Source organism: Sinocyclocheilus grahami, unplaced genomic scaffold (assembly GCF_001515645.1).
Source record: "Sinocyclocheilus grahami isolate Dianchi unplaced genomic scaffold, SAMN03320097.WGS_v1.1 scaffold553.1, whole genome shotgun sequence".
Lineage (NCBI taxonomy): Eukaryota > Metazoa > Chordata > Actinopteri > Cypriniformes > Cyprinidae > Sinocyclocheilus > Sinocyclocheilus grahami.
In genome coordinates this window covers 1,509,507-1,522,256 of record NW_015505732.1, presented here as the reverse complement: position 1 = coordinate 1,522,256, position 12,750 = coordinate 1,509,507, and the positions used below count along the sequence as shown (strand labels likewise).

The 12,750-nt window shown below is 36.8% G+C and overlaps 2 protein-coding genes across 2 annotated transcripts in view; one reads left to right on the top strand and one right to left on the bottom strand.

Annotated features, from left to right (window-relative positions):
- The first annotated feature begins 249 nt into the window (after positions 1–249).
- LOC107556018 (protein B4-like) lies at positions 250–7,944 on the top strand. Its single transcript, XM_016238984.1, has 4 exons — positions 250–416; positions 527–807; positions 890–1,036; positions 7,873–7,944. Exons 1-4 carry the CDS (start codon positions 335–337, stop codon positions 7,942–7,944), a joined length of 582 nt encoding a protein of 193 aa, XP_016094470.1. The 5' UTR covers positions 250–334.
- Positions 7,945–11,021: 3,077 nt separating this feature from the next.
- The window catches only part of LOC107556053 (ephrin type-B receptor 4), a 47,397-nt gene continuing 45,668 nt past the window's right edge, over positions 11,022–12,750 (bottom strand). The window contains exons 15-16 of the mRNA XM_016239045.1: positions 12,117–12,275; positions 11,022–11,193 (exon numbers count right to left, since the gene is read on the bottom strand). Of these exons, the coding sequence (XP_016094531.1) occupies positions 11,085–11,193; positions 12,117–12,275 (268 nt within the window). The 3' untranslated portion in view covers positions 11,022–11,084. The remainder of the gene's footprint in view (positions 11,194–12,116; positions 12,276–12,750) is intronic.

The window sequence follows — 12,750 nt, the reverse complement described above, 5'->3', positions numbered from 1 at the left end:
AACCTGAAGTGTTCATACGCCAGAGAAAATACCCATCAGAATGATCTGTCCTGTAAAAGCTCTTTTATAATCTTGTTTGACAAGGTACACAAACAGAACACGAAACCACAGACACATTCACTTAAGCTTTGAGCTGATTCTTTGTCTGACAACTTGACCAATCACTTAATTAATGTGGCTAATTAATTGGAGACAGACGACTTAATGATGAACAGGTGATGGACAACAACAAAAGGTGCTTTCCATTATTAAAACAGACACGCAAGCGGGTCAGATTCATTCTGGAGTGACTTAAGTGTGTTTTAAGTTTAGTGTTCTCACGGTTGTTTTGGTAATGCCTCCTAAAAAAGCCTCTGCAGAGCCAGCTGCTGCGATCCCAAAGGATTCTGAGAATGAAATCGCTGAAACAAAACCAGGTTCGTAAGCCATTTTGTGGAGTTTGCCAAGTTTTAAATGAACGCTTGTATGTTCCTATTAGAATTTGTTTTCATATAGCTTCTGTTCCCTTTTCTAAATCTTGTTTCAGATGCTTCTGAAGGCTCCAGCGGTAAGACCGTTGCACGGAAAGTTTCTCCACACCCATCCACGATGGAGATGGTGAAAGAAGCTCTGAAAGAGCTGGACTCCAGAAAGGGTGTTTCGGCTCAGGCCATCCGGGGCTACGTCAAAGAGAAATACACGACTGTGAATGAGACACGGCTGAAGTTTTTGGTGCGACGAACCCTGAACAAAGGCATCGAGACTGGAGTGTTTGTGAGACCTGCGAATTCTGGGACGACAACGACAGGTGCCCAAGGGCGCTTTCGGGTAACTTCCAGTTTCTTATGCCACTTTATGAATCATTGTTAGGAATTCAATACAGTGAAATGGTCCTTGTGTCCTATTTCAGATTGCTGCCAAGACCAAAGCAAAGGAGGCCAAGACGCAGTCAAAAGAAAATGTTGATCCCAATGTACAGAAAGCACCCAAAGCTAAGAAACCCAAGGCAACTAAAGCAGAGGGTCAAGGTAAAGTTTATAGTTTCACACTGAGGAAAGTTTGCTGTAGGATTTACTTTAAAAACCATTCAGTTGGAAATTGCTATTACACATTACCAAGGAATTGGAAAGTAATGCATTGAATTAAATATGAAGCTAAGTAGAATGCCTGAAGTGCTGTTTTCTTGTAAGACCTTAGTCCCTTTAATTGATTTGATCTAAATTTAAACAAACAAATTTAGTTGAACTTAACTAATTTTATTTAGTTACCTTAGTATACAGGAGAGATCCTTAAATGGATTTGCAAATACAGACAGTTGTAAGTTTAATGTTTTAAACTTATCTTTAATATCATCAAATGAGGTGCATCTTCAATAACAGTTTCTTTGGTACAAATGTTTAAAACAAGTGCTTACTTAACATTGCACATTCACAAAATAAAAAAACAAAAATTCAAATGTGGAAAGAGGCCACATTGGGAATCATTAAAACAACAATGCTAAAACTGCATAAAAGTAAAAAACAGTAGTGCTGACTTAACATTGCACAATAATTAATAAAAAAAATTAATGTGGAAACAGGCAACATTACGTTTGTTTGTGAATCATTAAAAGTGCGAAAACTGCACAAATGTTAAAAACAGGAGTGCTGACTTAACATTGCACAATTAATAAAAATGTCATGTAGAAACAGGCAACAGTAGAGTTGTGAATCATAACAATTGTGCTAAAACTGCACAACAAAGTGTTCACATGTCATGCAACAAATTACAATTTGTAAGGGAATTTAAAAATGTTTGAACTACTGATATACAGGTCTTAAATGGAAAATAGTGCAATGTAGGCTGACATCTGGACTAACATTTCATGCTGAGCCTGCACATATTTACAGCAGTGAACTGTTTTTCAGTCCTAGAATTGTGGGGGAGAGCCTTTCAGAATCCATCTGCATAAGAAATTTCTGAACAAATTCATAGTAGTATTTGAGTTCTTTTGGGTATGCCAAATTAAGCACATAGATTGTACCCAGCATCAATGCACAGGCTTGTGCCACAGATCTGATCTGCTCAAGAATCATTACTCCATCAACAATGATTCCAATATCGTCGTAGTCTCCAAGAACGCCTTCCTTTTTAATGACACATATGCCCATGGTGATGTTTTCCAGGTCTTTCAAGAAGTCATCTCTTTGACTGTTCTATATTTAAATAAAAATAAACTGTTATTAGACATTGTTTAGATTCATAACACTTTGACAAGTCTATACAATCAAGGGTAATTAGGACGAAAACTATGACACCCCCTTCCCCATATATATATATATAAGATCGACCAAGAATAGAGAAAAAGAGGCATTGCCAGTGTAATCAATGTGTGGTGTAATTAGTGTTGGTCGACATGACCAAAATCTTAAATCACAATAGGAGTAATTTTTTTTTACGATAACAATATCACGATAGTTACTTTTTGCTTTAAATAAGGTCTTTATAATTTAAAAATTTTTGATACCATAAGAAATTAGCTATGCCCCAACATTTATTTAAAATATATATATTTTATCACATTAAAGATATATCTTATATTGTAATACATAACAATTGTCCTGAAAAAAATATGTAAAAGCAGCATTTAATAATCATGATAATAATTTTATAATATATAATATAATTATCAATAGAATGCTTCAGTGCACACAAGAATGAAGGCTAGACATAAAGAGCTGAGTGTTCTCACACACACACACACACACACACACACACACTGCTCTCTAATAGGACAGACCTCTGTCCTTATCTTCCCCGTCGTTCTATAATGGATGGCCATTCACACAAAGGTCACATACACACTCTGTCAACACTCAGGCACCAGAGACGTCCCTCTGACAAGTGTGTCACGCACAGAAGAATACACTAAATATACACTAAAACACAAGAGAATGACCTCCTATAAAACAGACCAATAAAACAAAGAGACTTCAAAAGCAAAATTACGGCACTTCAGATTGTTTGTCAGCGAGAGCACTTTTTCAGTCGCGCAATTACATGTCATTACCCACATTTTGATTGGACAATAAAATGGACTGACTAAGTTTGGAGTAACGATATAAAAGGCTTAAAACTGGAAGACCGAGATATCTGTCATTACGTAAAGAACATGGTGTTTGCAAAAGTTTGTGAAACAAGTATATTGTTTTAGAAAACCCATAATTTAGGGATTTTATATGAAAAGTAACCTGCTCAACTGCTTGACAAAGAAGGCATGTTGTTAGTTCCCGATCACAACTGTGTTTGAGAAAGAAATTTTTAGGATTTATTTCTGTTCTCTTAGCTTTCTAGCTTGAGCCAGAATACTCATATGAAAGACCTGAACCTGAAATTGTTTGGGGAATATAATTTTCATTCCTGTGTTGATGTATTAGGGGGCCAAGTGTTAGTTTTCTTATTCTTCTTGCCTTGCCATGTGAGTCTATTGCAGCGCTTAGGAAAATGGTGAATTTTGGCACACTTATTAGGATGGACATGAATAGACCACTGGCCAACTTTGAGGTCTCTAGAACCAACTGTACAGCACCACCATCAGTTCAAATATTAACTTTTCTTTTGGTAAAATACTTTGATCGCTTTGTGCTGGAAATTAAAATGTAATTTTATTATGCTTCATTAGCACTATGAGTTGAGGGTATCTGCTAAATTTACTGACAGCGCCACCTACTGTGCACATCATGAAATCCTTAAGGTTGTGCTTATAACTTAATATAAATATAAATAAAACGTATAAATGTTAGTCTGTGGATTCCTTGAGTTCTGCTGAATGCATTTATAGCAATATTGCCAGATGTAGACAAACCGCCCATGCACCATTTTGAGACTTTGTTGTAAATATTGATATCTTTTAAACACTTTGACTTATTGGCACAAAATTTGGTAGGGATCGTTGACAGCATAACCTGAAGGTATGTGAGAAGTCAGAAGGCAGCATCCCTTAGCGTTCCAAAGATATAGAGTTTTTCACCACAATGCTTAGAACTTTTTGAAAATATCGTCCATCATTTGTTTTCTTGGTGTTGTTATAATCCTTGGTTCCTGTATGGATTAATTCAGATAATTATGACTGTAATTTCCTATACCCCAATCATTACATAGCATAACTCTATAAGCGTGCATCGTCACAGTAAACTGTGTAAATGGACCTTACAAACTTTTAATCATTTGTTTTACACATCAATCAAGTTCTTCAGTTTCATACTCTGCCTATCAAATATACCTACTGGGTTTACCTAACTAATCAACGACTTAAACTTAGCTGACTAGACACTGTTCACACTGAATAGCCAGCTAACAGATATAGACTAAATGCCACAAAATTCACATTTTAATACTGAAGGCCGTGCTGGCTTTTAGAAATGTGGCATTTTAATGATACAATATCTGAACTGTAACTGTCTGTGAAATATGTTCCCTTTTAAAAATTTACATACTTTTAAAACATACTTGCTATTCCTTTTCATATACATATTCTAAATCTTGCTTTATGACAAGTCTAACAACAACAACAGCCCTTAACTGTTAAAATCACTGAAACACATGGCCTCTCGTGGCTTTTTGCTTTAGTATAGAGTTGAGAACACAACCTTGAGCAGACACTTCATCTGTTAAAGATGGGATGTTCAGATTTTTGGCTTGAGTAATGACTGAGGAAAATGATAAATCCATATGTGAAGGAAGAGAGGAGTGTGCTGACTGCTGTCTTTTGTGCTGTAAAGGGACGCATGGTAAGAGGAGAGGCTGGCAGGCATTGTTTTAAAGACAAAGATTGGAGTAGGGGGTGGGGTGGGACACTTGAGGAATGTGCTTTGTGCTCTTCCTCAAAAGATAAAGGCTCCTGGAGCACACAGACACGCAACTAAGACAGACAATCATTGACCCCAAAAACTTCATGCAGCAACATATAATTTACTGAAGCATTCAGAAGAGCTTACCACAATAAGGACAATTATAATCTCTTATCCACTCTCCCACCCTAATAATATGGACCCACCAAACAAACTATTTGACAATAGTTTCTAATGTATGCTTCCGGTTTCAGTTTCTTGCAGATTAACAACTTGGATCCTAAAGGTTTCAAACGCAGCCTCAGAAATTTTTTTTAATGTCAAAAAGGCTGTCAATATTTCAGAATCAAATACATGTATTTATTTATTTATATTCTGAAATAGGCAGCTTTTTATAAATTTAAAAAGCATTTTTGAGGCTGCATTTGATTCTGACTTACAAAATAAGAAAATAGCATATTTTTGTGACAACACCCTACACCAGGGACCCTCAAATCTGGCCCACGAGATCCACTTTCCTGCAGAGTTTAGCTCTGACCCTAATCAAACGCACCTGAGCATGCTAATCAATGTCTTCAGGATCATTAGACAATCACAGGTAGCTGAGTTTGATCAGGGTTGGAGCTAAACTCTGCAGCGCATTGGTCCTCCAGGGCAAGATTTGAGGAACCCTGCCCTACACTCTCAGAAAAAAAGGTACAAAAGCTGTCACTGGGGCGGTACCTTTTTAAAAGGTACACTTTTGTACCTTTTAGGTACTAATATGTACACTTTAGGTATTAATATGTACCTTTAAGGTACCAATATGGACTCTTTAGGTACAAAGTTGTGCCTTTTGAAGAGGTACCACCCCAGTGACAACTTTTTGTGCCTTTTTTTCTGAGCGTGTACCCTGAAATCTTATTACTGTGATAGAGAGATAAAAATAAATGCATACATGCATACATACATACATTTTCATGCATGTCAATTTTAGTTCAATTATTGTGTCTAGACCAGAGATCGACCAATATTATTTTTTGCATTTGTTTGTTTATTATATACAAGTTTATGATAACTGGTATTCAGAATGTGTATTTTAAATGCTATTAAATTTTAATTTTGATCAATATTAAATACATAACCATTGAAATATTTGATCAATACAACACATGCATTATATTATTATATTATTATGTTTTGTTGTTATTGTTGTTCATATTTATTGTAGATTTGTTTTAGGATATGTCTTGAAATGCTACTTGTTTGTCAGTTTAGAAAAACTAACAACTGATTGATCAGAAAAGTGTGAATATCTTTTGAGAGGTTAAACAAATTATTCGTGCATCTCTTGTTGGTACAGTGATTTTCATCCGTGTACTCCATTTCAGTAATGAGAGTCTAAGGATAATTATCTTTGAGAACATATTATAGATAATTAGCTATGAGAATTAGAAACAAACTTACACGTAAACCATCAAGGCGCATTACATTAATGCATTTCAGGGGGAAATGCTGGTAATTGTCATTAAAAGAATGTAAACAATCTTAATTGTTCTAAATTACTCTTTTGATTTTGTGATTTTCATGAGATTCACCAAATACCACAGAGTGCCAGATGTGTTTGCAAAAACGGGATAAATAAACTTACAAAAACACAAGCAAGGAAGCTGCAACATGGCAGGGGAAAAAAAGAGAAGTCGTAAGAAGATGGAAGGTTTAAGTCAAGGACATTTTCAAGGAGTCTTGGGAAAGAACTGGTTCTTTCTTCTGAAGGGATTGTGGACAAGAGATCCATTGGTGTAGAGACACAGACGGGGGAGGGGAACTCTAAGCCCCACTCCCAAATCTCACTCGCACCTCTGCCGAGCAGAGAAGGTCATTGTATCTTCAGGGAGGAATGCTTAAAACAAGAATGTCCAAGAAATCGGATCACCTCAAAACAATTATGGAAATATGCATCCGTCAGGTGTGTGTGTGTGCGAGTTTGAGTGTGTGTGTGAGTGAGTGTGTGTGTGTGTGTGTGAGTGTGTGTGTGTGTGTGAGTGAGAGAGTGTGTGTGTGTGTGTGTGAGTGTGTGTGTGTGTGTGAGTGAGAGAGTGTGTGTGTGTGTGTGTGAGTGTGTGTGTGTGTGTGAGTGAGAGAGTGTGTGTGTGTGTGTGTGAGTGTGTGTGTGTGTGTGAGTGAGAGAGTGTGTGTGTGTGTGTGTGAGTGTGTGTGTGTGTGTGAGTGAGAGAGTGTGTGTGTGTGTGTGTGAGTGTGTGTGTGTGTGTGAGTGAGAGAGTGTGTGTGTGTGTGTGTGTGCGTGTGTGTGTGTGTGTGTGTGTGTACTGGTTTATATATTCTGGTGGGGACTTAAACCTGACTACACACAGACTCATGGGAACTCGTGTCACGGTGGGGACCTAAATTGAGGTCCCCACGAGTAAACAAGCTCATAAATCACACAGAATGAAGTTTTTTGAAAATCTAAAAATGCAGAAAGTCTCCTGTGAGGGGTAGGTTTAGGGGTAGGGTTGGTGTAGGGCAATAGAATATACGGTCTGTACAGTATAACAACCATTACGCCTATGGAGAGTCCCCATAAACCATAAAAACAAACCTGTGTGTGTGTGTGTGTGCAGACAGCGGCATATTCAGTCACAGATAAAAGGATCAGGGAGGAAGGTTTAGGGGTAGGGTTGGTGTAGGGCAATAGAATATACGGTCTGTACAGTATAACAACCATTACGCCTATGGAGAGTCCCCATAAACCATAAAAACAAACCTGTGTGTGTGTGTGTGCAGACAGCGGCATATTCAGTCACAGATAAAAGGATCAGGGAGGGATTTGAGAGAGAGAGAGTTTGCGAAACGGGAAGAGAGCAAGAATTAAAAGGGTCATATCTACTTAGGTCAACTTAGAATGTTTGTGAAGGATTTTAGGTGCCAAGAACAGGCACAATTTAGTTTTCATGACCATTTTTGCACTCTCTCTGACCCTTAGAATTAAAAAGACATCTTAATTCAACAGCTTGTCTTTTTTGCTGTGCCTTGAAAGTTTAAGTAAATGTGCTCTTCAACTTCTCCTTTGCTGTGCTTACAGGTTGAGTCCAGTTTTGCTGCCCTACCTTTTGGTAGCACCCTCTTTGTAAATCTGCATAACACTGCAAAATGAAAAAACTAAAACAAACTTCAGTCTGAAATGTTCCACTCAAAGGGTGAAGATCAGACTGAAATCTTAAAAGTAAACTTTAGCCAAATTTCCCCCATTTTGGATCCTTCAAAAGGTTCTGCAGAGCGGAAGGTGCTACACACAAATTTTGACAGACTTTACTACATTGCACTTTTATCAATACTTCTGGTATTTCTGAATATTGGCATATATAATACTTTCTCCTTACCTCACAGGTGCATCACATTTACCATTATCAGCTCATTTTTGCAGACAAAATCAAGTAATTTAATAGGAATCCATGCCATTGGGATTTCCCAATGCAGATTTTCAAGTTGGTGTTACATTGATTCACCACGTTTACTGACAGAAAGCTGCTTGGTTTAAAAGTGACTTCTGTTTGAGCGTTGCTTCATATATCGCTATATTGATAATGGACAAATGACTTTATGCCTACAAAATTTCGCTAATGTGACCACACCTTCACTTTCAATTAATGCTCTTTTTGGATTAGGGAGGACATCTTATTAAACTCTTTATAATCAAGAGAAGGACCCACTCTATATTAAGTGTCTTTAACTACTATGTACTTACGTTTAAATTAATCATTTGACACAAAGCACTTAAACATAACACTGCTGATCAGTAAGATTTTGAATGTTTTTTAAAGAAGTCTCTCATGCTCATCAAGGCTGCATTTATGATGGTTTTAATGTGTGAGAGGATCATATTTTTTTCTCCTCTATTTGATTACATATCACTTTATGTTTGTACAGTATTGTGTAATTTGGTATGTTGATTGGGTGTCTCAATGTTTGCGCTGGTTGATCATGCGACTTAGATCAAGATGACTCCTAGTATTGTTAGCGTGGCATTGACAATAGTCAACATGTGACCGAAACGTTTGCCTGGTTTCTTTCAGTAAACTTTCTGCATATGATTTTTGGTGGAGTGTGCAAACTTTATTCATGCATTTTATTTTTTGGAAATATTTTTGGTTTTCCAAACCCAAACGCACCTCGTTTGGATGATTTTGAAGGCGCTGTGAGTTTCTGGTTGTTTTTAAAAAAAAAGAAACAAAAATGTATTGACCCCAAACTTTTGAACGATAGTGGTATATTGTTACTAAAGGTTTCTATTTTGAATAAATGCAGTTCTTTTTAACTTCTTATTCATCAAAGAATCCTGAAAAAAATATAACCGGGTCCAAAAAAAAAGAAAGTATATTAAGCTGCAAAAACTGTTTTACCATTGATAATAAATCAGCATATTAGAATGATTTCTGAAGGATCATGTGACACTAAAGACTGTAGTAACAGCTGATGAAAATGCAGCTGTTATCACAAGAATAAATTATATTTTTAATTATATTAAAATTAAAAATATATATATATTTTAAATTGCAATAATATTTCACAATATTATTGTTTTTTCTGGGTTTTTGATCAAATAAATGCAGCCTTGATAAGCAGAAGAGACTTCTAAAAAAAAAAAAATCTAAAATCTTACTGATCTCAAACTTTTGAGCTGCAGTGTTTTTACAATGTCCTTACATTTCAAAATACCTTCCTGTAATTAATTTCTGTCATCACATCTGTAATTACACTATCATTCCTACCCTTAAAACTGAACCCACACGTAAACCTGACCCTAACCTTAACCGTATCCCATGCAATTCAAGATGAGCATTGTATACATTGTACCTAAAAAGATTTTCACATAAGTAAATAGTAGTGAAAGACATCTAAGTAGGACCCAATAATACTGTGATTCCTGGTGTTATTAAAAGAGAAGAAGCTAAGAAATCTATTCAAAACGAGACTAAATGTATACTTTTTATTGTAACGGAAACACAGATTACACTGACAAAGGAAATTAATCTTTTTACATAAATCCAGATACATTTATGCAAAAAAAAAAAAAAAAAGAGGCAATAGAATAAAAGTCCCTGGTTTGTTCTTGTGGCTCTCCAATGTGAAGACCAAATCCTCCTACACACAAACCCTTGCGTGGTATGAGAGGGTGGCTTCTGGATCTTGTGGTGAGTTGATGGACACCAGCTTCAAGTTGGTGAGTCAAACCAGCACAACATTCCCGTAATAAACAACACAGTATGGCACACGTTCAAAGGTCGTTCAAAGGCCAGTCAAGTGTTGCAGATTTAAATGTGTGTGTGTGTGTGTGCGTATACATGTGTGTGTGTGTGTGCATGTGTGTGTATATATATATATGTGTGTGTGTGTGTGTGTGTGTGAGAGAGTGTGTGTGTGTGTGTGAGTGTGTATATAAGCACATACATTTCTCATATTTTGTCCACCAATGGAACTTCTGCCTCATTCTCTTCAAAAAAAAAAGTGCCAAGACTTCTGTGCTCGTTTTTCTTATTGCCGCTCACATACACACACTCACACACTGAGTGCATCATTTAAAAACAAAATACCAATTACTTGGCACTTAGTGTGTGTGAGCATGTGACCGTTCACGCACAGTCTGCAATCAGATACTTGTATCCAAATTCTCGTGATATAAAGGTCTCATATTTCTCATCTTTTGCTGTATATCCTCCACCAGTCTCTTCAGTATGAAAGTCTCCTTTAGAAAAATACTCTACAAAAATGGAAATACGTCATCACTGTCTTTGCATCGAGACGTGTTTTGGGTTACATCATGTGGCTCCCCAAAAAATGTTGAAATGTTGGAGGTAACATCCCTACGAGAGCCGCTTGATATCACAAATGACGCTTTGTAATATTAGTGGGATTACAGTGATAGTTCCAGCGGGTTCCTGGACTGGTTCCCTTTAGGTAGTCTTGGAAGCAAGTAAGCCATCCTGATCCTTAAGTGACCCGGTAAAAAAGGAAGTAGAAATGTTCCTGATTGTGAGTGTGTAGGTTACATGAAGGTTCTCAGGCAAACTCAGCAAGCATCTGTGTGTGTGTGTGGACGCTTCACTCAGTAAAGCACATTCCCTGGAGTTTGGTTTTGAATCCCAAGAGCCTCGATGCTGGACAGAATCTTCTTCTGATGACCAGCCAGAGTTATTCCCAAACGCAGCAGATCCCTGACAGATGGAAGTGTAGGTTACATGAAGGTTCTCAGGCAAACTCAGCAAGCATCTGTGTGTGTGTGTGTGGACGCTTCACTCAGTAAAGCACATTCCCTGGAGTTTGGTTTTGAATCCCGAGAGCCTCGATGCTGGACAGAATCTTCTTCTGATGACCAGCCAGAGTTATTCCCAAACGCAGCAGATCCCTGACAGATGGAAGGAGAGAGAGAGAGAGAGAGGATAAAGACCTTAGCTTTTAAAATAACTGCAGACATGAGCATAGAAACGATTATATTATGGTGTTTACATCTTTAAAAAAGAATAAGGATATATATATAAATATACATTACGGTTCAAACGTTTGGGGGGCAAGGATGCATTACATTGATCAAAAGTGACTTTACAAATTATTTCCAAATCAATTCAAAGCAGCAAATCAGCATATTAGAATGATTTCTGAAGATCATGTGACACTGAAGACTGCAGTAATGATGCTGAAAATACAGCTGCGCATCACAGGAATAAAATACTTTTCAAATACACCCAAACAGAAAACAGTTCTTTTAAAAAGATAATTAAATTGATATATTTTTAATCAAATGCAGCCTGGGTGAAGACACTTCTTTCAAAAACATTTAAAAAGGTAATAATATAATATAATATAATATAATAATATTTTTTATTATTATTCATTATACAATTTTTTTTAATACTATTATTTATTTATTTATTCCCTGATAAAACAGATTTTGTTCATTTAAGTGAGTAAATTAAATTAATATGTTCTAGGGACAAATTATATATTAATGAAAATATATGTATAATGTTTATTCAAATGCACCCTTGGTGAACTTAAGGGGCTTATATATATATATATAATTACCAACTCCAAACTTTTTAATAATGTAATGTAATGTAATAATATAATATATAATTTTTTGTTTCTAGGTTTTTTATTTTCATGAATTTGATTGCAAATTAATTTATTTATTCTTCAAGTATAATAAAAAAAAACCGTCCTTGTAATTAAGCTCTACTTGTATTTTGCTGTCTATTATACCTGGTTTATATCCATAAACTTTACAAATGAGCGATGTTGTTGAGTGAAGGTGCTGTTATCTTCACTCACTCTGTGGTGATGTGTGCGAGCAGCTGCATGGATGTGTAACCGGCCTGCAGAAAGCTCTCCTCGTAACGCTCCATCTTAATGGCCCTGAGCCAATCAGCCACTGTCCCACAGGACGCGGGCGTCAGCGGCGAGCGCTGGTCTAACAGCGGGTGAGAGGGTCTGAGGAGCAAGAGAGAGCCAAGCGCATGTAAGATGACGTCTTGAGTCGGCCTGTAGAAAGACTGCCAGAGAGAGGAAGACTCTGACTGCTTTCCCTCGAGGAGATACTGAGTCTTGATTGACAGACTGACAGGCCAACATGCTGAGAGGGGCGGGGCAAGACTAACATACAAGAGGTGCACGAGAGCCAAGCTAACCAAGTGATGGACGGAGTGAAATGCAACTAAAGCTTAAACAGGAACTGCTATGCTCTTGATTGACAAGCATTGTTGGGTAAATGCATTGCTGAAATCACATGTGACGAGGTTTGGACTATTCTTCAGTAATTTCGTTACTGTCTAACATTGATTTTTTGGGGTTGACACAGTAACATAAAACCATCGGCAACAGAACTAAATCATGAAGTGTCCTAGAATTAGTTTGATTCTAAATCAAGACCTCAATGGGGAATCTGATACATGCTTTGCATATAAAA

Bases quoted from the DNA above. Each gene is read 5' to 3' on its own strand.
- LOC107556018 (XM_016238984.1), top strand. From the start codon at position 335: ATGCCTCCTAAAAAAGCCTCTGCAGAGCCAGCTGCTGCGATCCCAAAG. The intron at 417-526 runs GTTCGTAAGCCA...ATCTTGTTTCAG, and splicing joins AATCGCTGAAACAAAACCAG to ATGCTTCTGAAGGCTCCAGC. The intron at 1,037-7,872 runs GTTTGCTGTAGG...CTGTGCTTACAG, and splicing joins ATAGTTTCACACTGAGGAAA to GTTGAGTCCAGTTTTGCTGC.